We start from the raw sequence: 21,940 nt of genomic DNA, 5'->3' as shown, positions 1-21,940 counted from the left end.
TTAGGATCCTGGTGTGGAGAGTTTTGAAACAAACCTTACCACTGAGTGGAATTGTTTTAGTGGGAGTTGTTTATCCTGGCAAGCGAGTAAACCAGGAAAGGGACCATTAGTAGTTAGTCCTGGCAGGCGAGTGGACCAGGAAGAAGATGATGTAAAGTATTGTGCTTGTGGTAAAAGGAACTTGGTACATTTCATCAGTTTGTCTTGTCACTCCTCTTCTCGCTGCGTTTGCACGTTCTGAATACTCACAAAGCATAGTAGGTTTATTTTTATCCTCCACTGTATTATTGTTTTCAGTCCCATGTTCCCTCCCTGTTACCCTGTGGGCGCTTTGAAACAGAAGTGACTAATTGTACAAGCGCCTAACAAATGCACAATAAATAAAAGAAATATAAGAGGAACTGTTGCATAAAGTGAATTTCAAGCTATCTGGCTACAGTGTTTCTTGTGAAGAAGAAATATGATGTGCTAATATTTGCTTGGCCTTTGGGAAGAGAACTATTGTCTTGTTTTATGAACTTGTGTTTGAAATGAAGACCTTTGCTTTGCCAAGCAGGAAACTGTGGAAAATAACAGTAGTTTTAATTTATGAACAAAACTTTCTTTGTACAACAAACATTCATTTTGCCAAGTGGAATGATATATTGAATGGAAAATATTTTTCTTTGTGGTACATTGAATGAAACTTTGTTAGCCAGAGCTTTCTTGAACCTGAACTATAATCAATGTATTCCTAAATTGATCCAGGGGAAGAGAACCCAACAACCTAGTTATAAGGAATGCTCTTTAAAGCTTTTAAGTTTGAATTGATATATAATTTTGTGGAACTGAAGATAGCCAACCAATCCTTGTGTAATTTTGTTGTGTGTTTGTGTGAGGGTCAGAAACCTTTTGGACACTATCATTTTTCTTTAGTCTTAGTTTGTTAGACAAGGACATCCTTTTTAGGCTAGAGAAAGATAGGCATTTGTCTTGACCTTTTGTATTTAATAAAACGGCTACTTGTAAGAAAACTATAACATGTGTGTCCGTCTCACATTTCTCACTCTTCACAGTAATCGGGGCCCCAGCGAAGGAGAAGCAAGATCAGGGAAAGGAGAGACAGAGAGGCAGTGTGTGTGCGCTTAACAGAAAGGTCCAGGATGTCTTCTTCCAACACAAGAAAACAAAACTGTTTGTTGAAAACCCCTGTGGAGTGTTGGGTTAGGGCACCCCTAGAACAACTCTGGAGGAAGCCAGATAGATGAGACTTTTGCCTTTAGGCCATCACCTGCAGTCAGATTTTAGTACATGTTACTGATCACTAGCTAGGAAATCTGGGAGTTCGGTATGCCTGGGACAGGGTGGTGGAAAGCCCATAGGAGACGAGGGAAGCCCAATAGTCTACTGTGCGACCACTGACAAAAGGAAATGAGAAACATGTGATTTGCAGACGTTCTAAAGGCCATCTCTGACAACAATGACTTCTCTCCTTGACAGAATCTTTCATTTGTCTGGTACTGGGTAAAACCAGTGCTGCTAAAGCAGCTGTGTGGCAACCCATGTTTTACAGTTCTATGGAAAGTATGGTGAGCAAAGTACTGCTTGAGTCTGTGCTCCACCCAAAAACCCCCTCCACCTGTTTGTGTTAACCCTTGCAACAAACGAAAATATCATGTATATTGTTTTCACTTTGATATGGTTGCATAAGGTTTGGTCAACCGAGTGGTAAGCAAGGAGAGCAAGACAGCCACAGTGTTTCAAATACACCTGTACATATACATCGCCATTCCAACTAAGTACTGTTTCTGGGGTGTGGCATTGTATCACTCCAGGAGAGGGTAGTGGTCAGGCCAGCAGGAGGCATCAGTAAAGTGTGTGACTGGCAATAGCAAAATATAGACAAAAATATAGTGGTGGAAAATGAGGCAACAGAAGTGTGCACCAGTAGGAACTCATTAGTTAGGTTGTAAAGTATCTTCTGTCAGAATATAATTGAGGGGTTTTGTTTGACTGCTCTGACTCTGATATCTTGGTACTGACATATGTTGACACTGAATTCTCTTTTTTCGAGGTGCTCGCTTTATTACTGGACATGGTTTACCGCAGTGATGAGAAAGAGAAGGCTGTGCCACTAATCTCACGCCTCTTGTATTATGTGTTTCCATATCTGAGAAACCACAGGTAAAGATCTTCTTTGAAAATGTCCCTGCTGAAGTCACTTGTAGCTGAAATAAAACAAAACAATATTTCCATACTGTAAATCTATTGTATTATATTGTTTGTATTGTATTGTTTATTTATATAGCGCCTATACACAGGCAAGTGTTTCAAAGCACTCAAGGATGGTGGGAACACGTGGGAAAAAATAGTCGCTCAGAGCCCTTGAAAATCTGAGACGATAATAGTCTGCACAAGCAGAGTAAGTGTGTAAAATACATTTAACAGTATGGGATATAGCAAATAGGCCTGAAGGCGATTCAGCAATTTTAACAGTACAATTAGGGGTGAAGACATGGGAGAAACAGACAGACGATCTTCAGGCGAGGTGCGCACACATCTTGCAAGTACACAGAGGGTCACATTGCAGGGAGTCGGTTGAGACTGGGCTAAGTGCAGAGAGAGCCACTTTCTTGGGTTAATTTCTCGGCGCATTGAATGTGGGTGGGGTATAGGGCCCTGAGGCAAGTGCGAGAGAGGATTGGTGGGGGTGCCGGGACCAGACCAGTGAGACTCTGAGGCACACCAGGCGGCCGCCAGTCAGCATGCTGCAAGGAATAGGAGGGAGAGAGGGAAAGGACAGAGAGTTAGCAGGGTAGCGGGAGATAGAAGGAAGAGGAGAAGAGGAAGGTCTTGAGGAGTTTTCTGTAATTTCAGGAGATCCGGCTCAAGGCGTAGGGCGGCAGGGAGGCTATTCCAGAGGGAGGCACCTGCTGAGGATAAGGATCTTCCACCAAATCTCTGCTTGGAGAAGCGGCTCACTCACAGAAGGTTGGAGGTAGATGAGTGGAGGGCTCGTGAGGGACAGCATTTAGGTAGGGAGCGTTGAAGGTAGGTGGGTCCTCAGCCCCAGAAAGCCTTGTCAACAATGCAAAGGGTCTTGAATTTGATCCTTGCAGCCACGGGGAGCCAGTGGATGGATTTCAGCACCTGAGAGATGCTGTCCCTTGAGGCCAAGAATAAGTCTTGCGGTTCTGTTCTGCATAAGTTGCAGAGGGCGCAGGGCAGAAGAAGGGAGGTTGAGGAAAAGGCTTTTGCAATAGTCCAGCCTGGAGAGAACCAGGGCTCTGGTGACAGTGAGCCTCTGGGGGGCCAAGTGAGAAAGGGTAGAGTACCTCTGAGGAGGTGTAGATGATATTTAGACTTTTTAGAGATGTCTGAAATGTGAGAGGAGAAGGAGAGAGTTGAATCAAAGATGACCCCAAAGTTTCTTGCTTCCCAGGTGGGGCCAAGGGAGGCCGGCCAGAGTGAAAGGTGGACAAACCTATCATATTGGCATTTCATTTTTGTATTGATATCACAAGCTATCATATCAAGGGATTATATCTTCACATCTCAAATAACCGGTTATACAGTGAATGCAGTGAACCTATTGTGGTGTGCCCAAGTGGGCCCAATCTCTCGCTTCACAGGTAAAGTCCCAGCAATTCATATTACATCCATCTTTAAAATTGTATAGGCACATTAAAGGCATGTTTATATCAGCTTGTTCTTCCTTTAATGGCTTGCCTGCGGCTCCAGGTTATGGAGCCCCAGGTCTGCATCCGAGAGTTCAAACTATGTTCTTTGAAAGATAGTGAACAATTTGTTGTGGAGAAACTGATGTGATGAAGCAGCCCCCTTTCCCTCAGCCATTTAAGTGGAACTGGGTTAATGCGATAAAGAGAACACCAAATAAGCCTGAAAGAGAAGACATTAAGAATTAGGGACAAATACCATGGTCTGAGAAGTGTGACAAATCTATTGATGTCATTGCTTCTCCCTTCTCCCCCGGATGGGGACCCTTCCCATGGGTCCAAGGAGGTGAGGCTACCCGATGGTCCCCCTGGGGGTGGTACTCAGCGGGAGGATCTCATGGGAGGGGACCCCCTCTGTGGAAGAAGGGAAGACCATCAAGGGAGAACACGGTAGAACTATCGCTCTACCCCCAACACATACCCCCCCACCCCCACACTGTTAGGGCCAAAACACTCCCATCCTCTGTACCTCCTCTTTCTACTCCTAATTACTTTATGTAGAGCAGACCGTTCAAGGAGTATGAGAAAAGCCATGCTGTCACAAGGAAAAGCAAGGAAAACTTGGAAAGATATGGCTCTGTAGATAATGCCACGAGGAAGAACAGAGGATTGACGAGCCTTTCGCAGAACCAAAGCTAACCTACTAACACGAGCCGGCCAAACATTAAAAGAGAGAAAGGACTGCTCTCGTTCTCTGCTCTTCCTGGAGCAACTGCGCGATGCAATGCGTAGAACAGGGAGCGAAGGAGACTGGGACACTTGCCAGACAGCAGACCCACCTCAGCGGATCACACCGCTCAGACATGAAGACCAGAGCAGGAGAAACCCGTATCCAGCGGTGAGCTGCAGAGTGGAAGTATGATCCGCTGTACCTGTGAGGGACACCCAGGGCTGTGGTACTGCCGCACAACTTCCAGGGGCGAGTGAAGCCTGGAGAAGCTGGCAGCTGGAGAGAGAAGCAACCTGTGGAGCAAGGGTAAGAGCAGGCCCCTGGGGTAGAGGGAATCTGTAAAGAGAACTGTGTTAATGAATTGGGAATTGCTCTAAGAGCAAAGACACTGTTGAGACCCTGAGGGACAGAGTTGAACCAAGTCGGGGCAAAAGAGAAAACCGGTTGTTAAGCACAATCAGAGTTCATGAATCGCTACCTATGGGTAAACCACAGGCATCATTGGAAATAATGAAAGAGAGCCTATGAAAGTCTTGGGGAAGGGAGACCTCCCCCATCATCTGTGTGGAACTGTAGCGAAAGGCCTAGTGACGGCCAGGGCAACCGAGACATTACTCCAACGGTTCAATGTCATTTCGTCGCCTGCAATTTCATCCGCTGTCATTTTAACGTGTACATTACAACTAAATTGGTCATCGTTTTGATCACCACTAAATTGCTCCCCCCCCCCCCCTGGCCCCCTCCCACACTTATGTTTGGCTATTGCCTACCCGCCCAAACCCTGATCTGCCCTTTCCCACCCCTCCTAAAAAAAATTATGAGCATATTCGTTGTAATATGCACGTTAAAATGCCATGGGATGAAAATGCAGGCGATGAAAGGACATTGTACCACTCCAACAGTCACAAACTGTCTAAGACAATCCAGAAGGAAGGAACCACCTTGCTAAAGTCAGGATGGAACGTATTATATAGTTTTATTTTGAAGTGTAAGGGATGGAAATAGGTTTGGGACATAGGACAGTGGACTATATTTTTCTTTTGACAGACATTCTGACCCCATCCTTTGTTCTGCTTGAGGCAGGGAATCCCCTCTTAGTGATGGGGGAAGACAGGGTTTTTCCTTACTTTCTGTAAAATAAACGTTTATGCCCACAAGCATGCCACTTTTGTGTCCCACGTCTACTTCTGCACCATTACAGAAGTAAAGAATGGAGCAAACCAGAGAGAGAACCAGGGGTATTGCTAGGTCTGGAAAAGACTCAGAGCTACGCAAATGTCGGGACTGTCAGTACTCTGGGCTAGCTAGACTTTTGGTTGTAGCTCCTGAGCTTATATCCGGGCCTAAAACCAAAAGACCCCTCAGCCCCCTTGCACCCAACGACATCTCTGGAGAGAACTCTCAAAGTATGAATGTGAAGTGAAATCAAGTGAACCAAATAAGGGGAGAGCTAATCCAACTGATCAACTCCAGTAGAGGGTGACGGTGAAGTCACAAGAAAGTATGCCTAACTTAAGGGAATTGTACGATCAGACCGAAAAAAAAAGTTAGAACCTTTGATGGCATGCATTGTAGGTAAATAAAAAAGTTAAAAAAAATAAATAAATAAAACATGAGTTGTGGGGGTGTCCCCTGCAACTCCCAGCTCACTATACTGTGTGGTATAGGGAGCAGGGGTTGCGGGGGAAACCCCTGCAGCTGCCCGTTTAAAAAAAGAAAAGGACCCTGCAGCGCTGGTTCCCGATCATGGAAGTGAAAGGGAACTGGCGCTGCAGGGACACAGCTTGAAGAAAGGTTAAGTAGGGTTTGTTTATGTTGGGGGTGTCCGTGTGTTGAGGGCGTGGGTGGGGGGTGTTTGTGGGTGGGGGTGTGGGTATGTAGTGATTTGCAGTGTTTGTTCGCATGGGAAATGTACAAACCTTTGGTGTTGCGTACATTTCCCATGCAAACTTTTCCATCAGACTTTTCTGCGATGGAAAAATCACACAGATCCAACTTAAGAAGGCCTGAGTTACAAGAGTCTGGAAGGTATACAAGCCTAGATCAAAGTATAAGAAAGACTGCTAAAAAAGGAGTGTCAAACTGCCCTGAAGCAGGGCTAATACCCAGGTGCATTGTGAAAGCATTAGAAAGAGACTATTTAAAGATATTATTCTAAAGCATGGGTGCACAACAAACGCCCACGGGCCAGTTGCGGCCAGCCATGCTGTTTTGTCCGGCCCATGAGGATAAACACTTTCCTAATGGAGGGCGGCCCGCAAGCAGCATCGGATGCCCTCCATTAGGAAAGTCTTTGTTGTCTTCCGGGCCGGACAAAACACTGGCCGTCATTGGCTCAGCACACACGCACCACGTCACTCCTACGAGCCACGTAGTGCGTGTGTGCTGCACCAATGGAGTGCCAGCACTACGGCTGGCGTGGCCAGTAAGGCTTGATGCCGGAAGGCATTTCAGCCTTGCTTGCCACGCCAGCCGTAGTACGATTCCACTTACCTCGTCAGCGTTCCAGCTTACCTGCCTTCCAGTCTGCGGTAAGTGGTCTGTGTGTTTGTGTGTCGGGTCTGTTCTGCTGTATGTTTGCGTTGTGTATGTTGAGATGGGGGGGTGGGGTGTGTGTCAGATGTGTATGAATGTTTGTTTTTGAGTGTGTTGTGTATGTTGAGATGGGGGGTGGGGGTTGTGTCAGATGTGTATGAATGTTTGTTTTTGAGTGTTTGTGTTGTGTATGTTGAGATGGGGGTGGGGGGGCGTGTCGGATATGTATGAATGTTTGTTTTTGAGTGTTTGTGTTGTGTATGTTGAGATGCATGTATGGGTGCATGCTTCAGAGTTTGTGTGCTGAGTTGGGGGGTTTGGGTCTGTATGGGTGCACGCTTGAGAGTGTGTATGCTGAGTTGGGGGTTGGGGGGGTTGCGTCTGTATGGGTTCATGGTGTATGCTTGAGAGTGTGCTGAGTTGGGGGGTGGGGGGTTCGGGTCTGTATGAGTGCATGTTTGAGAGTGTGTGTGCTGAGTTGGGGGGTGGGGGGTTCGGGTCTGTATGGGTGCATGTTTGAGAGTGTGTGTGCTGAGTTGGGGGGGTAGGGGTTCGGGTCTGTATGGGTGCATGTTTGAGAGTGTGCTGATTTGGGGGGTTTGGGTCTGTATGGGTGCATGCTTGAGTGTGTTTAGGGCATAGTGTTTGGTTGGGGGTGAGGGGGCCATGGGGCATAGTGTTTCCTTGGGGTGGGGGGCCATAGTGTTTGGTTGGGGGTGAGGGACAGGGGGCTATGGGGCATAGTGTTTGGTTGGGGGTGAGGGACAGGGGACTTAGTGTTTGCTTGAGGCGTGGGGGCCATGGGGCATAGTGTTTGGTTGGGGTTGAGGGGGCCATGGGGCATAGTGTTTGCTTGGGGGGTAAAGGGGGCCATGGGGCATAGTGTTTGCTTGGGGGGTGAGGGACAGGGGGCATAGTGTTTGCTTGGGGGTGGGAGCCATGGGGCATAGTGTTTGCTTGAGGCGTGGGGGCCATGGGCCATAGTGTTTGGTTGGGGGTGGGAGCCATGGGGCATAGTGTTTGGTTGGGGGTGAGGGACAGGGGGCATAGTGTTTGCTTGAGGCATGGGGGCCAGGGGGCATAGTGTTTGGTTGGGGGTGGAAGCCATGGGGCATAGTGTTTGGTTGTGGGTGAGGGGGCCATGGGGCATAGTGTATGGTTGTGGGTGAGGGACAGGGGGCATAGTGTTTGCTTGGGGGGTGAGGGACAGGGGGCATAGTGTTTGCTTGGGGGTGGGAGCCATGGGGCATAGTGTTTGCTTGGGGGCGAGGGGCAGGGGGCATAGTGTTTGGTTGGGGGTGGGAGCCATGGAGCATAGTGTTTGGTTGGGGGTGAGGGAGCCATGGGGCATAGTGTTTGGTTGGGGGTGAGGGAGCCATGGGGCATAATGTTTGGTTGGGGGTGAGGGACAGGGGGCATAGTTTTTGCTTGAGGCGTGGGGGCCATGGGGCATAGTGTTTGGTTGGGGGTGAGGGACAGGGGGCATAGTTTTTGCTTGAGGCGTGGGGGCCATGGGGCATAATGTTTGGTTGGGGGTGAGGGGGCCATGGGGCATAGTGTTTGGTTGGGGGTGGGAGCCATGGGGTATAGTGTTTGGTTGGGGGTGGGAGCCATGGGGTATAGTGTTTGTTTGGGGTTGAGGGACAGGGGGCATAGTGTTTGTTTGAGGCGTGGGGGCCATGAGGCATAGTGTTTGGTTGGGGGTGGGAGCCATGGGGCATAGTGTTTGCTTGGGGGGTGCGGGACAGGGGGCATAGTGTTTGCTTGTGGAGTGAGGGACAGGGGGCATAGTGTTTGCTTGGGGGTGGGAGCCATGGGGCATAGCGTTTGCTTGGGGGGTGAGGGACAGGGGGCATAGTGTCTGGTTGGGGGTGGGAGGGCCATGGGGCATAGTGTGTGCTTGGGGGGTGAGGGACAGGGGGCATAGTGTTTGGTTGGGGTGGGAGCCATGGGGCATAGTGTTTGGTTGGGGGTGAGGGACAGGGGGCATAGTGTTTGCTTGGGGGGTGAGGGACAGGGGGCATAGTGTTTTCTTGGGGGTGGGAGCCATGGGGCATAGTGTTTGCTTGGGGGGTGAGGGACAGGGGGCATAGTGTTTGGTTGGGGTGGGAGCCATGGAGCATAGTGTTTGTTTGGGGGTGAGGGAGCCATGGGGCATAGTGTTTGGTTGGGGGTGAGGGACAGGGGGCATAGTGTTTGCTTGGGGGGTGGGAGCCATGGGGCATAGTGTTTGCTTGGGGGTGGGAGCCATGGGGCATAGTGTTTGGTTGGGGGTGAGGGGGCCATGGGGCATAGTGTTTGGTTGGGGTGAGGGACAGGGGGCATAGTGTTTGGTTGGGGTGAGGGACAGGGGGCATAGTGTTTGGTTGGGGGTGAGGGACAGGGGGCATAGTGTTTGGTTGGGGGTGGGAGCCATGGGGCATAGTGTTTGCTTGGGGGGTGAGGGACAGGGGGCATAGTGTTTGCTTGGGGGGTGAGGGACAGGGGGCATAGTGTGTGCTTGGGGGGTGAGGGGGCCATGGGGCATAGTGGTTGGTTGGGGGTGGGAGCCATGGGGCATAGTGTTTGGTTGGGGGTGAGGGACAGGGGGCATAGTGTTTGCTTTGAGGTGTGGGGGCCATGGGGCATAGTGTTTGGTTGGGGGTGGGAGCCATGGGGCATAGTGTTTGGTTGGGGGTGAGGGGGCCATAGGGCATAGTGTTTGGTTGGGGGTGAGGGACAGGGGGCATAGTGTTTGCTTGGGGGCTGAGGGACAGGGGGCATAGTGTTTGCTTGGGGACTGAGGGACAGGGGGCATAGTGTTTGGTTGGGGGTGAGGGGGCCATGGGGCATAGTGTTTGGTTGGGGGTGAGGGGGCCATGGGACATAGTGTTGCACTCCAAGAGTGAACTCAATAATAAAGCTAAAACAGGCACAGTTAGGAGATGTACATCCTTTGCTTTTTTTGAGGAAACCTGACTCAACGAAGGCCATACTCCTCTTGCGCAACCCAAACAGCAAACTATAGCAGTCCAAAATAACGCAATGTCCAATCAAGGGTCAATAAAATATATGTAATTTAATTAAACAGACGATATACAATAACTACATTGAAATAAATGATAACAATGGAAAATGTGTAGTACAAAATGTAAGTTTGAAATGCAATAAAAATCGTTGCGCCTCAAAAACATTCTTTTTCCATGTGTTTAATACAGATTGGGGGTTGAAAAAGCCTCCTGACATGTCTCGCCTACCGCCCCGCCCACTTTTACTTTTCGGCCCACTGTAGCCCTCATATAAGGTACTTTCTGCCCTATGTCAAAATCAGTTGTGCACCCCTGTTCTAAAGAGAACTTTGTAGTAAAGAAGATACATTGCCATAAGAAACAACCAGGAGAGGGGAGATATTCTCCTGATCTTATTTAAGTTAGTGAAGGTAGTGGTAGGGTCAGTTAGAACTAGTTTTGGGCCGTGGACATATTCCCTTGGGACTTCCTGATGAATGGCGAGCACCTTTAGTTATTTACATAGCAGGGCTACCCCTGTAGCAATAGGGAAAGATGGGCCATATCCTTATTATTTTAATAAACACCAGTGAATCTGTCCCTCAAGTGTCCGCCTCCTCCTTCCGACCCACCACAGTACACTCACCACAAAATAAAGTTTTAAAGGGAAATGCAGGCATATAATGGCATAGCAATCACAAATGTGCTTATAAAGTATCAATATTAACACATATTGACAAAGCAGAATAAAATTGTCTCCTTAAAATGTTGCTACCCAAATTGTCTGGCACAGCGAGCATAGGGTGTTCTTACATTGGCAACCTGCATTATTGGACAAAGCTAAAGAGGATTACCGAAATCAAAACCAAGGAAACATTACTAGGCGCTGGGTGTACTCCAGAGGTAAATCCCATAGCACTAAGATTTTCTTTTTGCTCCTTTCTTCCCATAGACATTTAAGTGCAGACCTGGCTTTGTGGATGGAAGTAAAGCTCCCAGCTATACTTCCATTGCTTTTTGCTGATTCTTATGGGGAAACTGACCGGTCCCTTAGTTTATCTGTACTGCAAGACTAAGTCTCCCTTGGTGGATTTCCTATATTTTTAAAGTTGCAGACATCACCTTAAAGTGAAATGTGGTTAGGATAGTTTGTATCTATATAACCTTTCCTTTTGTAACTTTGCAGTTACAATTCCAATGCGCCTCATTACAAGTTTGCCGGTCCAGAAACAAGGGTGCCAGTAAGTTCACTGGCACACTAGTTTCCAGAGCAGCAAACTTAGAGTTTGCCGGCCGGGGCCACTGCGCCAGACAGGTTTGACCCTGCTGGGTGCAGCGGCCATGGTAGGGTGACTCTTCACGGAAGCACCGGCACCGTTGGCAACGATGCTGGCGCTTCGGAGTCCCCACTCCCATAGAGTCCTATGGGACTCTATGGAAATGGGGACTAACATTGTCCCGGTGAATGACTTCCCGGCCGCTGGACATGTAATGTTGGCACAGGTAAAATATTACGAGTCTGGCGACAACCCGCCAGTAGCACCGGCAGAGTTACCGCCAGACACATAATGGGGCCCAATGTATCCAGGATGGTCTAGTGGAAGAGGGTATTTTCTTTTGTGTTTTTGACTTCTGCACTTTGTCATTTTACTGATGAGTACCATATATTCTAAAATGGCTGTGCCATGAGATTTGTGGCTATCCTTTGACTGGTTTGTACTCTGGTCTTCCTGCCCTCTCAGGTCCGATATGGAAAGGCCTTTCCGTGGCCATTTAACAGATTAGTGGAACCAAGAACCCTACGAAGAAGTGCAGCCCGCTGAACATCTGATGACGACAGTTGCAACTGACCAGAATTGCCTCCAGCCATGTCCCAGTGAAGTCCTGTTCCTCTTCCCTGATCTGAATAATGCCCTCTATGATGCTTCAATCTCTGGACCGGTGGGAACAACCAGTCGCAACCCCTGCTGGAGGATTTGTGCCTGCTCAGCATTTGGAAGTTTCCTTGGATCACCTAGTGAACTGACCAGCTCTCTCCTGGGCTATCTAGTTTTAGCCATCGCCATTCCGGGTATATCCTTGGAACTTGGAAGATCTGTAATTTGTGTGCAAAGCAACCTGCACCTGCATTTCCACCCTTCCAGACCCAAAGAAACAAATACATATCCTGCTACTTTGTACGCAAATCGAAGATCGCCTGTCCCCACCTTCCTCACTCTCTGGAGGCCTCCTGAGCGGTAGTCTTCATTTTTTCATGCCTAGGGTGCCAGGCTGTCCAGTGTCTGGAACCATTATACAGGTGCCACGACCGACCAAAACTAAATCCCGGGCCCAAAAATAACCTCTGCACCTCTGACTCCTTGACTTCCCTCGATCGGACCAGGCCTAGAAGTATGTAAGCCTAGTGGACATCGGAACCTCTGAAGTGGTTGCTGGAAAAAAACGATTAAGTGGGTGGAGGGGTTAAGTTAACATTCCTGCTCCTGCCCCCCACCTATAGGGTTGTAAGCATGTTGTGATGATTTGAGAGAATTTGTCCCATCTCACCTAGGGGGCGTCTGTGAGGCTAGGGAGATGAGCCCGCTCTGCAATACCCTCTCTAGGGTCAGTGGCAAGTGGGTCCTCACTGGTAGAGACTTCCCATTTTGGGACAAGGTCTCACGTTCCTGTGAAAAACTCACTAAACTATGTTGTCTGATGTCCTACGTTGGTCTAGCTAATATCCAAAGTAGTGTCAAGTCCTGAGACTTGGCTGAAGAGAAAGCTATTGTATGCCATCACCAGGAAAAAAAAATGAACATTTCTCGTTAAATAGAATTTCCAATCAACTGGGACGAGGAGATTGAAGAAAGAGTGCAGGCCAAACAAAGCTGAGGTAGAGAAACACATGCAGGCAGGGAAGGCCCCCTGGAAGCGTACAAATTGGAGGAGGCGGAGCTGGAGAAAGCCACAAGCCTGTGATGTTCAGAGGTGCTCTGAACACGGGAAACAAATGTTGGAAGACCAGCGTGTGCAGAAAGCGAGAAGCAGAGGTGTGTGGAGTCCAAAGGCACATGTTTTTAAATGCCTGTTGTTCTTTCAATGATAAAGTGTAACTCTAAATAAAACTTTGTCGCCTGAAGGGAGCAGCATTTGCTTTTCCAGGAACACATTGTGTTGTGTTCAGAGCGTGGCCTGGCATTACATTCTTTCTTGTAATCACTGGTAGTTGTTTTGCAGTCATGGTGCAGGCCCAGCATTACATTCTCTTATCTTTCATGTAATCACTGGTAGTTGCTTTGCAGTCATGGCCCGGGCTATCTAATAGTGGCCATAAAAGATTGCCACAATTGGTATCTTTCCCCGAGAGTGCAGCAAGCTTGGCCGTAATGGGCCAGAACCCATCAGCCTACTGAGGCAGGGCTCTTTGCAAGTCTGCTTCTCTGTTTGTTCGAAATGGCTTTCTCTCAAAAGTCAGGATGCCAATTTCTTGAACAGCAGAGTTTTTAGGAGAATATGAACAGGAGTATTAGTGGCAAACGTCTTTAAAACTCATTGTAGGTTTTTGCTATTTGGTGGCGCTGAAAACCCTGCCTAGGAGCTGGAACTATTGCCACGGGAAGTGAATTTATAAGAGATGGCGAGTGAGAAGGAACACACAGCCTGCAGATGATGTTTGGTTATGAGCCTTCCCCAAGGATAAGCTAACACCTCTGTGAATCCACTCCCCCTTCCTGCCCTGCCCACCAAAAACCACACCCACAGGGTCCTCTTTGAAGAGCATTCTTATTTTTTCAGTTTTTACCATCTTTATCTGGTTCCTTTATCCTTTACAAGGACTTCCGTTCCTATGAGGAACTCTCTACATTGCCCAGTATATCAGCGTATATGGGACTGCCTGCTGAGAAGAAGAATGTAACATCTTTATAATTAGCTGCGGGCAATGCTGAAGTGAATCTAGCAGAAAGAGGAAAAAATAATGTCTCTTTAAGACGAGACCTATCTTTAATTGAGACGAGTGAAGGAAGGAGGAGAGAATATAGTATGCAGGGGAAGCCCCTGAAGTGATCGCACCTTGAGGGGGTGGAGAAGAGCCAAGGCGCAAAGCATGCGACTTCCGAAACGGCTAAGAACGATACAGTGAGACGCCGGCGAGAACGGCAACGGGCAGGAGCTGGTGGTGGCGTGACCACGATTGCCTCGTGGTGGGGCGAGACTCCCACTGAGCGATGCTGAGACATCACAGCTGGAAGCATGAGAAGCTCCCTATCACCCTCCTCTGTAGACTCCTGCAACCCGAGGGGAAGCTGAGAACAGGATGCCACCGAAAAGCCAGAACGAGAGAAGCAACAACGAAGAAGAATACCTGAGTGTGGGCCGAGTCCTGCAATGTCCCCCTACGCAGAGGAAGGTATTCTTGGGAATGGAAAAAGTGGGAGGCCACTGGGGCAAGAGTATATGGAGAATGCTGCTCATCCCAGTCATAATGACAAGCTATGAGAAATAAAGGTGTCTGACTGCCAATGTGAAAAGCTCATAAAGCAAGTAATAAATAACCATTACAGAAGAACAAAGAGCGACTGGAGACAATTACTCTGGGAAGAAGGGAAAAGGTTTTGTGGGCAAAGAGGAAAAGACTGGTTAAAGCAAAGCCCGAGATGGCGTCTAAGGAATGAGATAAGACTATCAAGCGAACCAGAGGCTAGAAGGAGTACAAAAAAAAGAACCCAGTAGTGGGGAATATAAAAGGGGAACAAGTCCCATGCAAAGTAGCCAAGGATACATTGAAAAACTGTGAAAGAATCCTACGTGACGACAAGAGTGTGAGAGTATCTCAAAACAAGCTGTACGAAACATAATCTTAGAGAGCAACAAGCCCAGAAGTGTTTTACAAGCGGTACAAGAGCTCATGGCAGAGATAGCCAGAGCTTACCAAAGAAGATTGTATGAAGAGACTCCAGAATGAGAGAGACATTTCCATACAGAGACTATCAGGAACTACGAGAATTCCAGGGGAAGAAAGACCTTATCTTGTCTGAATTTAAATTGCTTAAACTAGTGATAGGGGGAGGTAGAGCTAGGTTTGGTCATTTTTACTTTGAGACATCCTGATAAGACAAGCACCCTTAGTTTCTTTATATAGGCACGGTGGTCCCTTTAGCAACAGGGAAGGTTATGCCTTTTTATATAATTTCATTAAACAGATTCATAATGTCCTTAATGAGTCGGATTTCTTCTTCCGATCCGACACAGCACATAGCGTGACTACGCCCATAACCCCATCTCTCGCGCTCCTCCCTCCGCCCCTCTCCTCAGTTCCCTTTCTCGGCAACAGACTGGTCGGATGCCTGACGCAACCCTCTTTTTCTTTTCTTTAACCATTACTCTGTGGTAACTTCAATCTGCTTCTTCCTCTGCTTCCATCTGTGCTCTGCCGGTTAAAACAAGGTTTTCCGGGTGCCACAGGATGCCACAGGTTGTTCTGGGCAGTGGACCCACGCAATCTTTGTTTAGAGTGTTTGGACCTGCTTTATCGCTGGAACGATTATGTGTTCTGTCACGCGCATTCTTTTAAATCCCTCAGAAGTAGACTAACATGGTTGGAGGACATCTTTTGGATGAAGGCTCCAGATCACCTCAACACCTAAATGAAGTCCAAGAGGGTGAGAACAAATCTACTTCGGCAACCCGCCCAGGCGACACCTTTCCTGGGGTTAACCGAAGTGGGAGGGTCCCCTTGGGACCCATTGCAGTTAGTCACGTGTGACTGGGGCATCCACCGAAGTCTCTGAGTATACTTCTACCAGCACCATTGTGAAGGACTGGGCCTCAGCCTGTGGACACTTCGGTTTCTGACAAGGCTTGTACCGGGGACTCTGTTCCCAAGGGCATTCCGCCTCTAACCAGACATCAGTTCTTGGCCTCCTCACCTCTGCTCACTGGCAAAACATCAGAGGGCCCCGAAAAGGCCTGCAGCAGGAGTAGGTCCCACCCCTCAGAATAGATCAGGGGGCAACCTGGCCTCTATAGTGTCCAAGTCCATATCTCATCTATGACAAGCCATTGCTCGCTGCATCTCTCTCTTCAATCAACAGCTCTGCGGATGGCAACAGAGGCTCCACCGCCTCCTCTTCCTCTGTAAATACAGGCACTCAATCAGTGGTTCCTGCTCCTTCTCTGCTACTGAAAGATTCACCACTTCCTCTCCCTCCTAGTCCTCTAGACAATGATACAGCGAACGAGGACGACATATCAGCTGAACGTGAGGAAGTGCCCATGTCAATCAAAGCTTTCCACAACACTGAACAAGGTCTGATGGAGCACATTGAGATTCCAGTTCCGGAAGCTCTACGAATGAACCAAGAAGGTCCATTCGAGGCAGGTCACAGAAGGGTCGGGTATACACCTTCAGTCGGACATAGTGGGAAAGGCCATACAAATTTTGTAAACATCTTCTTCATCAGCCAGTAGCAAATCAAATGGATATGAGCTACAGGTCTCTTTTAGTAGAGAAGCTCTGTGTGATGGACCATCTCCTGGCACACTCCACGATGGTGGCGGCCGCAACACTCTTTGGCAAATGTCAAGCATTGGCTGCTTCGTCGACCTCTTCACAGAATCTTCTAGGGTGGGAAGACTGCCTCCTGGACGGTGAAGGGAAGAAAGTCTACCAGAACTCTGCCCTGAAATCTAGGCAGGCCAATGCTGAAGCAGTTATGGCAGTGGCCAATCTTAAGTTCTGGAAAGAGTCAGGTGACTCTGATTCGCTCCTTCCCCCTGAATTTCAAGTGGGATTCCACTGAGGCTTGACAGAAGCCTGTCAGATAATGCAAAACATTATTAAAGCCACCTCTTACACCTTGAAACAGTTGCTAGGGGAAAGGCCTTTGGTGCCTCAATTAGGCATCAAGCACTTCTCAAAAACAAATTTCAATTGGATGTCCAGTAATGAATAATGGACTTACCATTTGATGGGGTGGAGTTTTTAAGCCCAAATACGGACCATGAGATAAGTTAAAAAAAACAGTGCGCAGGCAGCAAAGTCTCTGGCAGGTCTGCCCAAACCCCCCCACAAAAGCTGGGTCTTCAAGCCTTCAGAGGCTGTAATTTATTACCAAGAGTTCAGGAGATTTTAGGGCCTTCCACAACCGCCGGAGTACATATGACAGATCTCTTGGCATGCCTCCAAAGAAGCAAGCATGCCTGGCTCCACAGAGGTTCTTCTCCCAGCCCTCCCCCCACTCCAGAATCGAAGCAGTATAAGCAATGTTATGGTGCAAATCCACAGCACACCAATAGGAGGTTAAGTGCGTCATCATCTTGCCCAGTGGAGGTCAAAAGTCTGTGACAACTGGTCCCTGTCGGTAGTCCACAGGCGCAATTGCCTCCCTCTTCTTCCCAACAATTGTTCTTCCCACCCTCCTACAAAAAAAACTCAATCTCTTTCATAAAAGATATTAAAATTGCTTCTTATAGAAGCAATAAATAGGGTACCTCTGTCAAGGGATTTATTCAAGTTTTCCTCACTGTTCCGAAGAAAAACCAGGCTGGCCGGCGGACGGTGCTAGACCTTTAACCCTTCGAACATTTCTTACACCAAAACTAGCAAGTAGCTATAGGCCTGCAGTGCGCCTATTTACACATCCCCATTTGGCCTCCTCACCATTGCTAAATTAAGTCTCTATAGGCCAAGATCATTCAATGTTTTGCCCTTCGGCCTCAGCTCGGCCCCAAGCATGTTCAACAAGCAGATGGAAGTAGTGGCTGCATTCCTCCTTCTGAAAAGCGTTCACTTGTATCCTTACGTGGACAACTGGCTTATCAGAGCCCATTCCCAATCCCAAGCATCAGAACGTCTGATGTTTAGAAATTGTGGGACAGATGCAAAGCAAGAGGCTCTTGTTTTTCATCTGTCCCTCAATTTCTAAAAATCATTTTGGGTTGGGTATACTTGGACATCTGTGCACCCCTGTTGGCAAGAGGGGCGCACAGATGTAGAGGTACACCCAACCCAAAACGATTTTTAGAAATGGAGGCAGAGATGCAAAGCAAGTCTGTCCCTCAATTTCTAAAAATCGCTTTGGGTTGGGTGTATTTGTACATCAGTGCACCCCTGTTGGCAAGAGGGGCGCACAGATGTAGAAATACACCCAATCCAAAACGATTTTTAGAAATGGAGGCACAGATGCAAAACAAGTCTGTCCCTCGATTTCTAAAAATCGTTTTGGGTTGGGTGTATTTCTACATCTGTGCACCCCTCTTGGCAAGAGGGGTGAACAGATGTAGAGGTACACCCAACCCAGAAGGATTTTTCGAAATGGAGGTACAGATGCAAAGCGAGGGAGGGGGCAGGGAGCAGGGACAGGGAGAGGGCAAATGAGACTGTTTGCATGTCTCTGAGTGTGCACATGGTGAAGGTGAATGCTATAGGCCGGGAGCAGAGGCATATGAGCCAGCACTTTCTAGTAGAGCTGCCATATTTGAAATGGGGCAATGCTGGTACTCCTCAGTTAGCTGGCTATACTCTTGATGGGATAGTACTGCTGTAACAGGGCTTCTATAATTGTTGAATCTTCTCAGCGATAATACTATGCTTTTGTTGAGGCAATGCTAGTTCATTTTAGTGGGGCTGCTATACTTTTGATGGGACAACATCAGCACCTCTCAGTTGAGCTGCCACACTCTTATTGACAAGGCCCCAGCACTTCTCAACAGATGTATTTCTTTTTATTTTAATTGGTTATTTATAATGCGTGCACTACCCAGAGGTTTCTAAGCGCTGACTGAGGGAGCGAACCTTGTTTGCGTGGACCGAGGGAGTGAACCTGTGTTGCGCGGACCGAGGGAGTGAACCTGTGTTGCTATGGGTCGTCTTGCTTCCAAGGCGAGCATGTTGCCCCTGAGCTATCCTTCCGATACTCTAAAGATCTGAAGTGCATTTAATGATACAGAACCAGAACTATTGAGCAAGTTTGTGTTAGGCAGAAACCTGTGCATTTCCGTCTGGGACCACTGCAAAAGATTTAAGACTACAGGTGTTTGGCAGTAAACCCACTTGGTAGCAGTCTGTACCACACATTCACTTGGTAGCTGTGGCTGAGCAGTCCGACTTCTCTCAAGAAGAGTTAGGCAGTATACGGTGTATTCACAATAGGTCAAAAGAACACAGTAGAACAAGTAAACACTGACCAGGGCTTGGTGTAAAAGAGATATAATTATTTATTTAAAACCACATCTAGAAAAACACACAGGCACTAATAGTAAGCAATTCAAAAACATGGTCACTCAAAGATATACACTCCATTCGCAGAATATTCGACAAGTCTTAAGTAAAGCCCCACTTATTTTCAGACAGCGGTGAGCGCTTAACACAGATGGCACTCTAATAATTCGTTTTAAAAGGGAGAGAAAAGCAGAGAATAAATTGAAACAGATCCCAACACTTTTTCAAGAACACAACAAGAGAGGGAGGCAAAGTAAAACCGTGAGTTTAGAGTTCAGTAGGCCGGATCCACTTTAAGAGGATCAAAACAAAATGTGTCCAAGGTCACACGGTTGCAGTGCACCAGAGTCTTGTAAAGGTTCAAAAAGAGTTGGACCAAAAGAAAGGGACCAGTTAGAGGGTCAAGACAGCCAGCCCAGTCCAGAAGGTTAAGGGGTTATTATTACCTTGTAGCAATCTTTAGAAAGGGAGGCCTGGTGGACACGGTACCTTAAAGTGGTGAGATTACTCCAGCGGGGGCAGTTGTTCCTGGCAGCGGATGCAAGTCGGTGCTTCGTCCGGGGGAAGAGAGGATCTCGTCGGGGAGGAAGACAGGAGTCCGTTGCACTGCCAGGGAAATAACCAGCCGCAGAGTTTCTCAGGTAAAAGGAGCGGTCCTTTAGTTCGCGGTCCAGTGGTAAGTGGCTATCCGGTTGCCGGGGTGCTTGGCACGGGCAATTCGACCACAAGCCGGTCTGGGGTGAGAAGAGAAGAAGGTAAACTGGTTGTGCCCACCAGTCGGGGGAAGAAGCCTCTCCAGCCGGGAGATCTTCTCTGTCGTCGGGAAGTGGTGAGTCGGTTCAGCTTCTCCCTCGTCGGATTCTCAGGTCCCATGGCGACTTCTCAAGTTCCAGTCCCCAAAGCCCTGCTTTTATGCAGCACACCCCCATTCACTCAGCCTAGCTGTCAATCAAACATGCTAATTGGTGAGCCGGCCGGCTCACCACTTGAGCCAATCACACAAGAGTGCAACTTGAGTTACCAAGGTAACTCAGTCCAGGGTGCCTAAACCCCCCTCACACACCCCCTGTGGTACCCAGACAGAGTGGCACCACTTTTGGAGGCTTCTGTGGAGAAGCCCACCAAAAAGTGGAACAAAGGGCTCGACTTGAGTTGGAGTCACAGAAGAGAACACAAACGCCATTTTAGAATCGAGTCCTGGCAAAAAATACCAACCGGCGAATTCATATTAATTAAATAAACCGGCGGTGTGTTCGAGGCTCGTGATCTGAACGAGGTATCCTGAAATAGGAGTCAGATTGTTAAGAGAGCATTCACACACACACACACACACACAAACAGAGACAGGGTTAGAAAGATCTAGATGCGAACTCACGCAGCATTGAGGAATGTAGAGAAGCAACATGCCGGAGCATGGATCGAGATACCAGATATGTCATCTCTGGCAACAGGGGCATAGTCACATGTCGAGCAGTAGATAGCATGACTGGAAGGCTACAGGAGTTACGGCCCACCATGATAGAAGGAGCCATGTAGGCAATACCAACCCGGCTCCAACAGTGCCAAATGGACAACGCCTCCTGTGAGACTTGACAATTTGTGGCAAATCATCCTGGCCAAGACAATTATGAGCTGAGCTTCACCACCTGTTGTCAGAGGAACAGACCCAGCTCAGTGAAGACTATGCAACTCCATTGCATCCTACTCTTTCAGACAATCTCCACGTAATCCAATAGCTCTTATCTGAAAGTGATCACAAAGTTGTAATCAGGACAGCCAGTGTGATAGTAGCATACTTCTTAATGCATGCCTTTTATAAAGAGAGGAAGGGATCTCAGTTGTGTGAGGATGATGCCTGGGAATATTAATTTCCTACTGAACTTTAGAGTGGCTGATTTTCTGCTTTACATTTTTTATTTTACAATTCAGTTGAAACCTTGTTAAAGATTAAGTGCTTTAACACAATGACCTATGTGAAGAAACACAACATTATCGCTCGCGTACTATTGTATTAGCCATGTACTGAATGTGTTGTTATTCGGTATGTTTTATATATGAAGGTAAATAATTATGTTGATTCTCAATATGTATTTCTTGTGCCTTTTTAGTGCCTACAATGCTCCCAGTTTCCGAGCCAGTGCCATGCTTCTGAGCAGTTTGAGTGGATATGCATACACAAAGCGAGCTTGGAAAAAAGAAGTTCTGGAGCTGTATATGGACCCCGCATTTTTCCAAATGGATGCCTCTTGTGCTCAGTAAGGAACAACATTAAGATAGTTCAATTGTGTTGAAAATTGTCACCACAAACTTCCTTGTTAACGAACATGATTTCCTGGAACCCAGCATCCCAGACATCCAGGTAGCTGCAATGCAATTAAATGGGGTGTGGCGGTTGTATTATTGTTATTCCCGCTAAATACTTTAAAACAGTGTAAATTTGTAACCTCCGCCTTGCCTGCCAATTTAGTTTTTCTTAAATTGCTTGGTGGGAATAAGAATAATATGATAAACTCGACTATACAGGTTTGCATCCACATTAGATTGTGTCTTCTCTCCACCCCACTTTGCCAAATGTGTACTCATCATGTTTTTAAAAGCAAAAGATATAATTTGACTTCTCTTCCGAAATTAAGTAATACTACTAGAGAGGATAGGCATAGTGTTGCCATTGGTGCTTAAGCAGAAGGTATGCTCTGATCGTTTTAGCACCATTCTGTTGATAAAGAAGTGAAGTAATACTGAGATGACCACTAACCCTTGCTAATGGGCAGAGGTACCAATGCAATAAAAGACATAACCGTGTGCCTCACAGATTAAACACAGGATGTTT

The 21,940-nt window shown here is 47.6% G+C and overlaps 1 protein-coding gene across 3 annotated transcripts in view; it reads left to right on the top strand.

Annotated features, from left to right (window-relative positions):
* The window catches only part of DOP1B (DOP1 leucine zipper like protein B), a 1,145,257-nt gene that overhangs the window by 859,434 nt on the left and 263,883 nt on the right, over window positions 1-21,940 (top strand). For all 3 annotated transcript variants that reach the window (XM_069636119.1, XM_069636117.1, XM_069636118.1), the window contains exons 29-30: window positions 2,054-2,163; window positions 21,219-21,365. In XM_069636119.1, the coding sequence (XP_069492220.1) occupies window positions 2,054-2,163; window positions 21,219-21,365 (257 nt within the window). The remainder of the gene's footprint in view (window positions 1-2,053; window positions 2,164-21,218; window positions 21,366-21,940) is intronic.

This window comes from Ambystoma mexicanum, chromosome 7p (assembly GCF_040938575.1).
Source record: "Ambystoma mexicanum isolate Mex_15411 chromosome 7p, UKY_AmexF1_1, whole genome shotgun sequence".
NCBI lineage: Eukaryota > Metazoa > Chordata > Amphibia > Caudata > Ambystomatidae > Ambystoma > Ambystoma mexicanum.
This window is presented reverse-complemented; position numbering and strand designations above follow the sequence as displayed.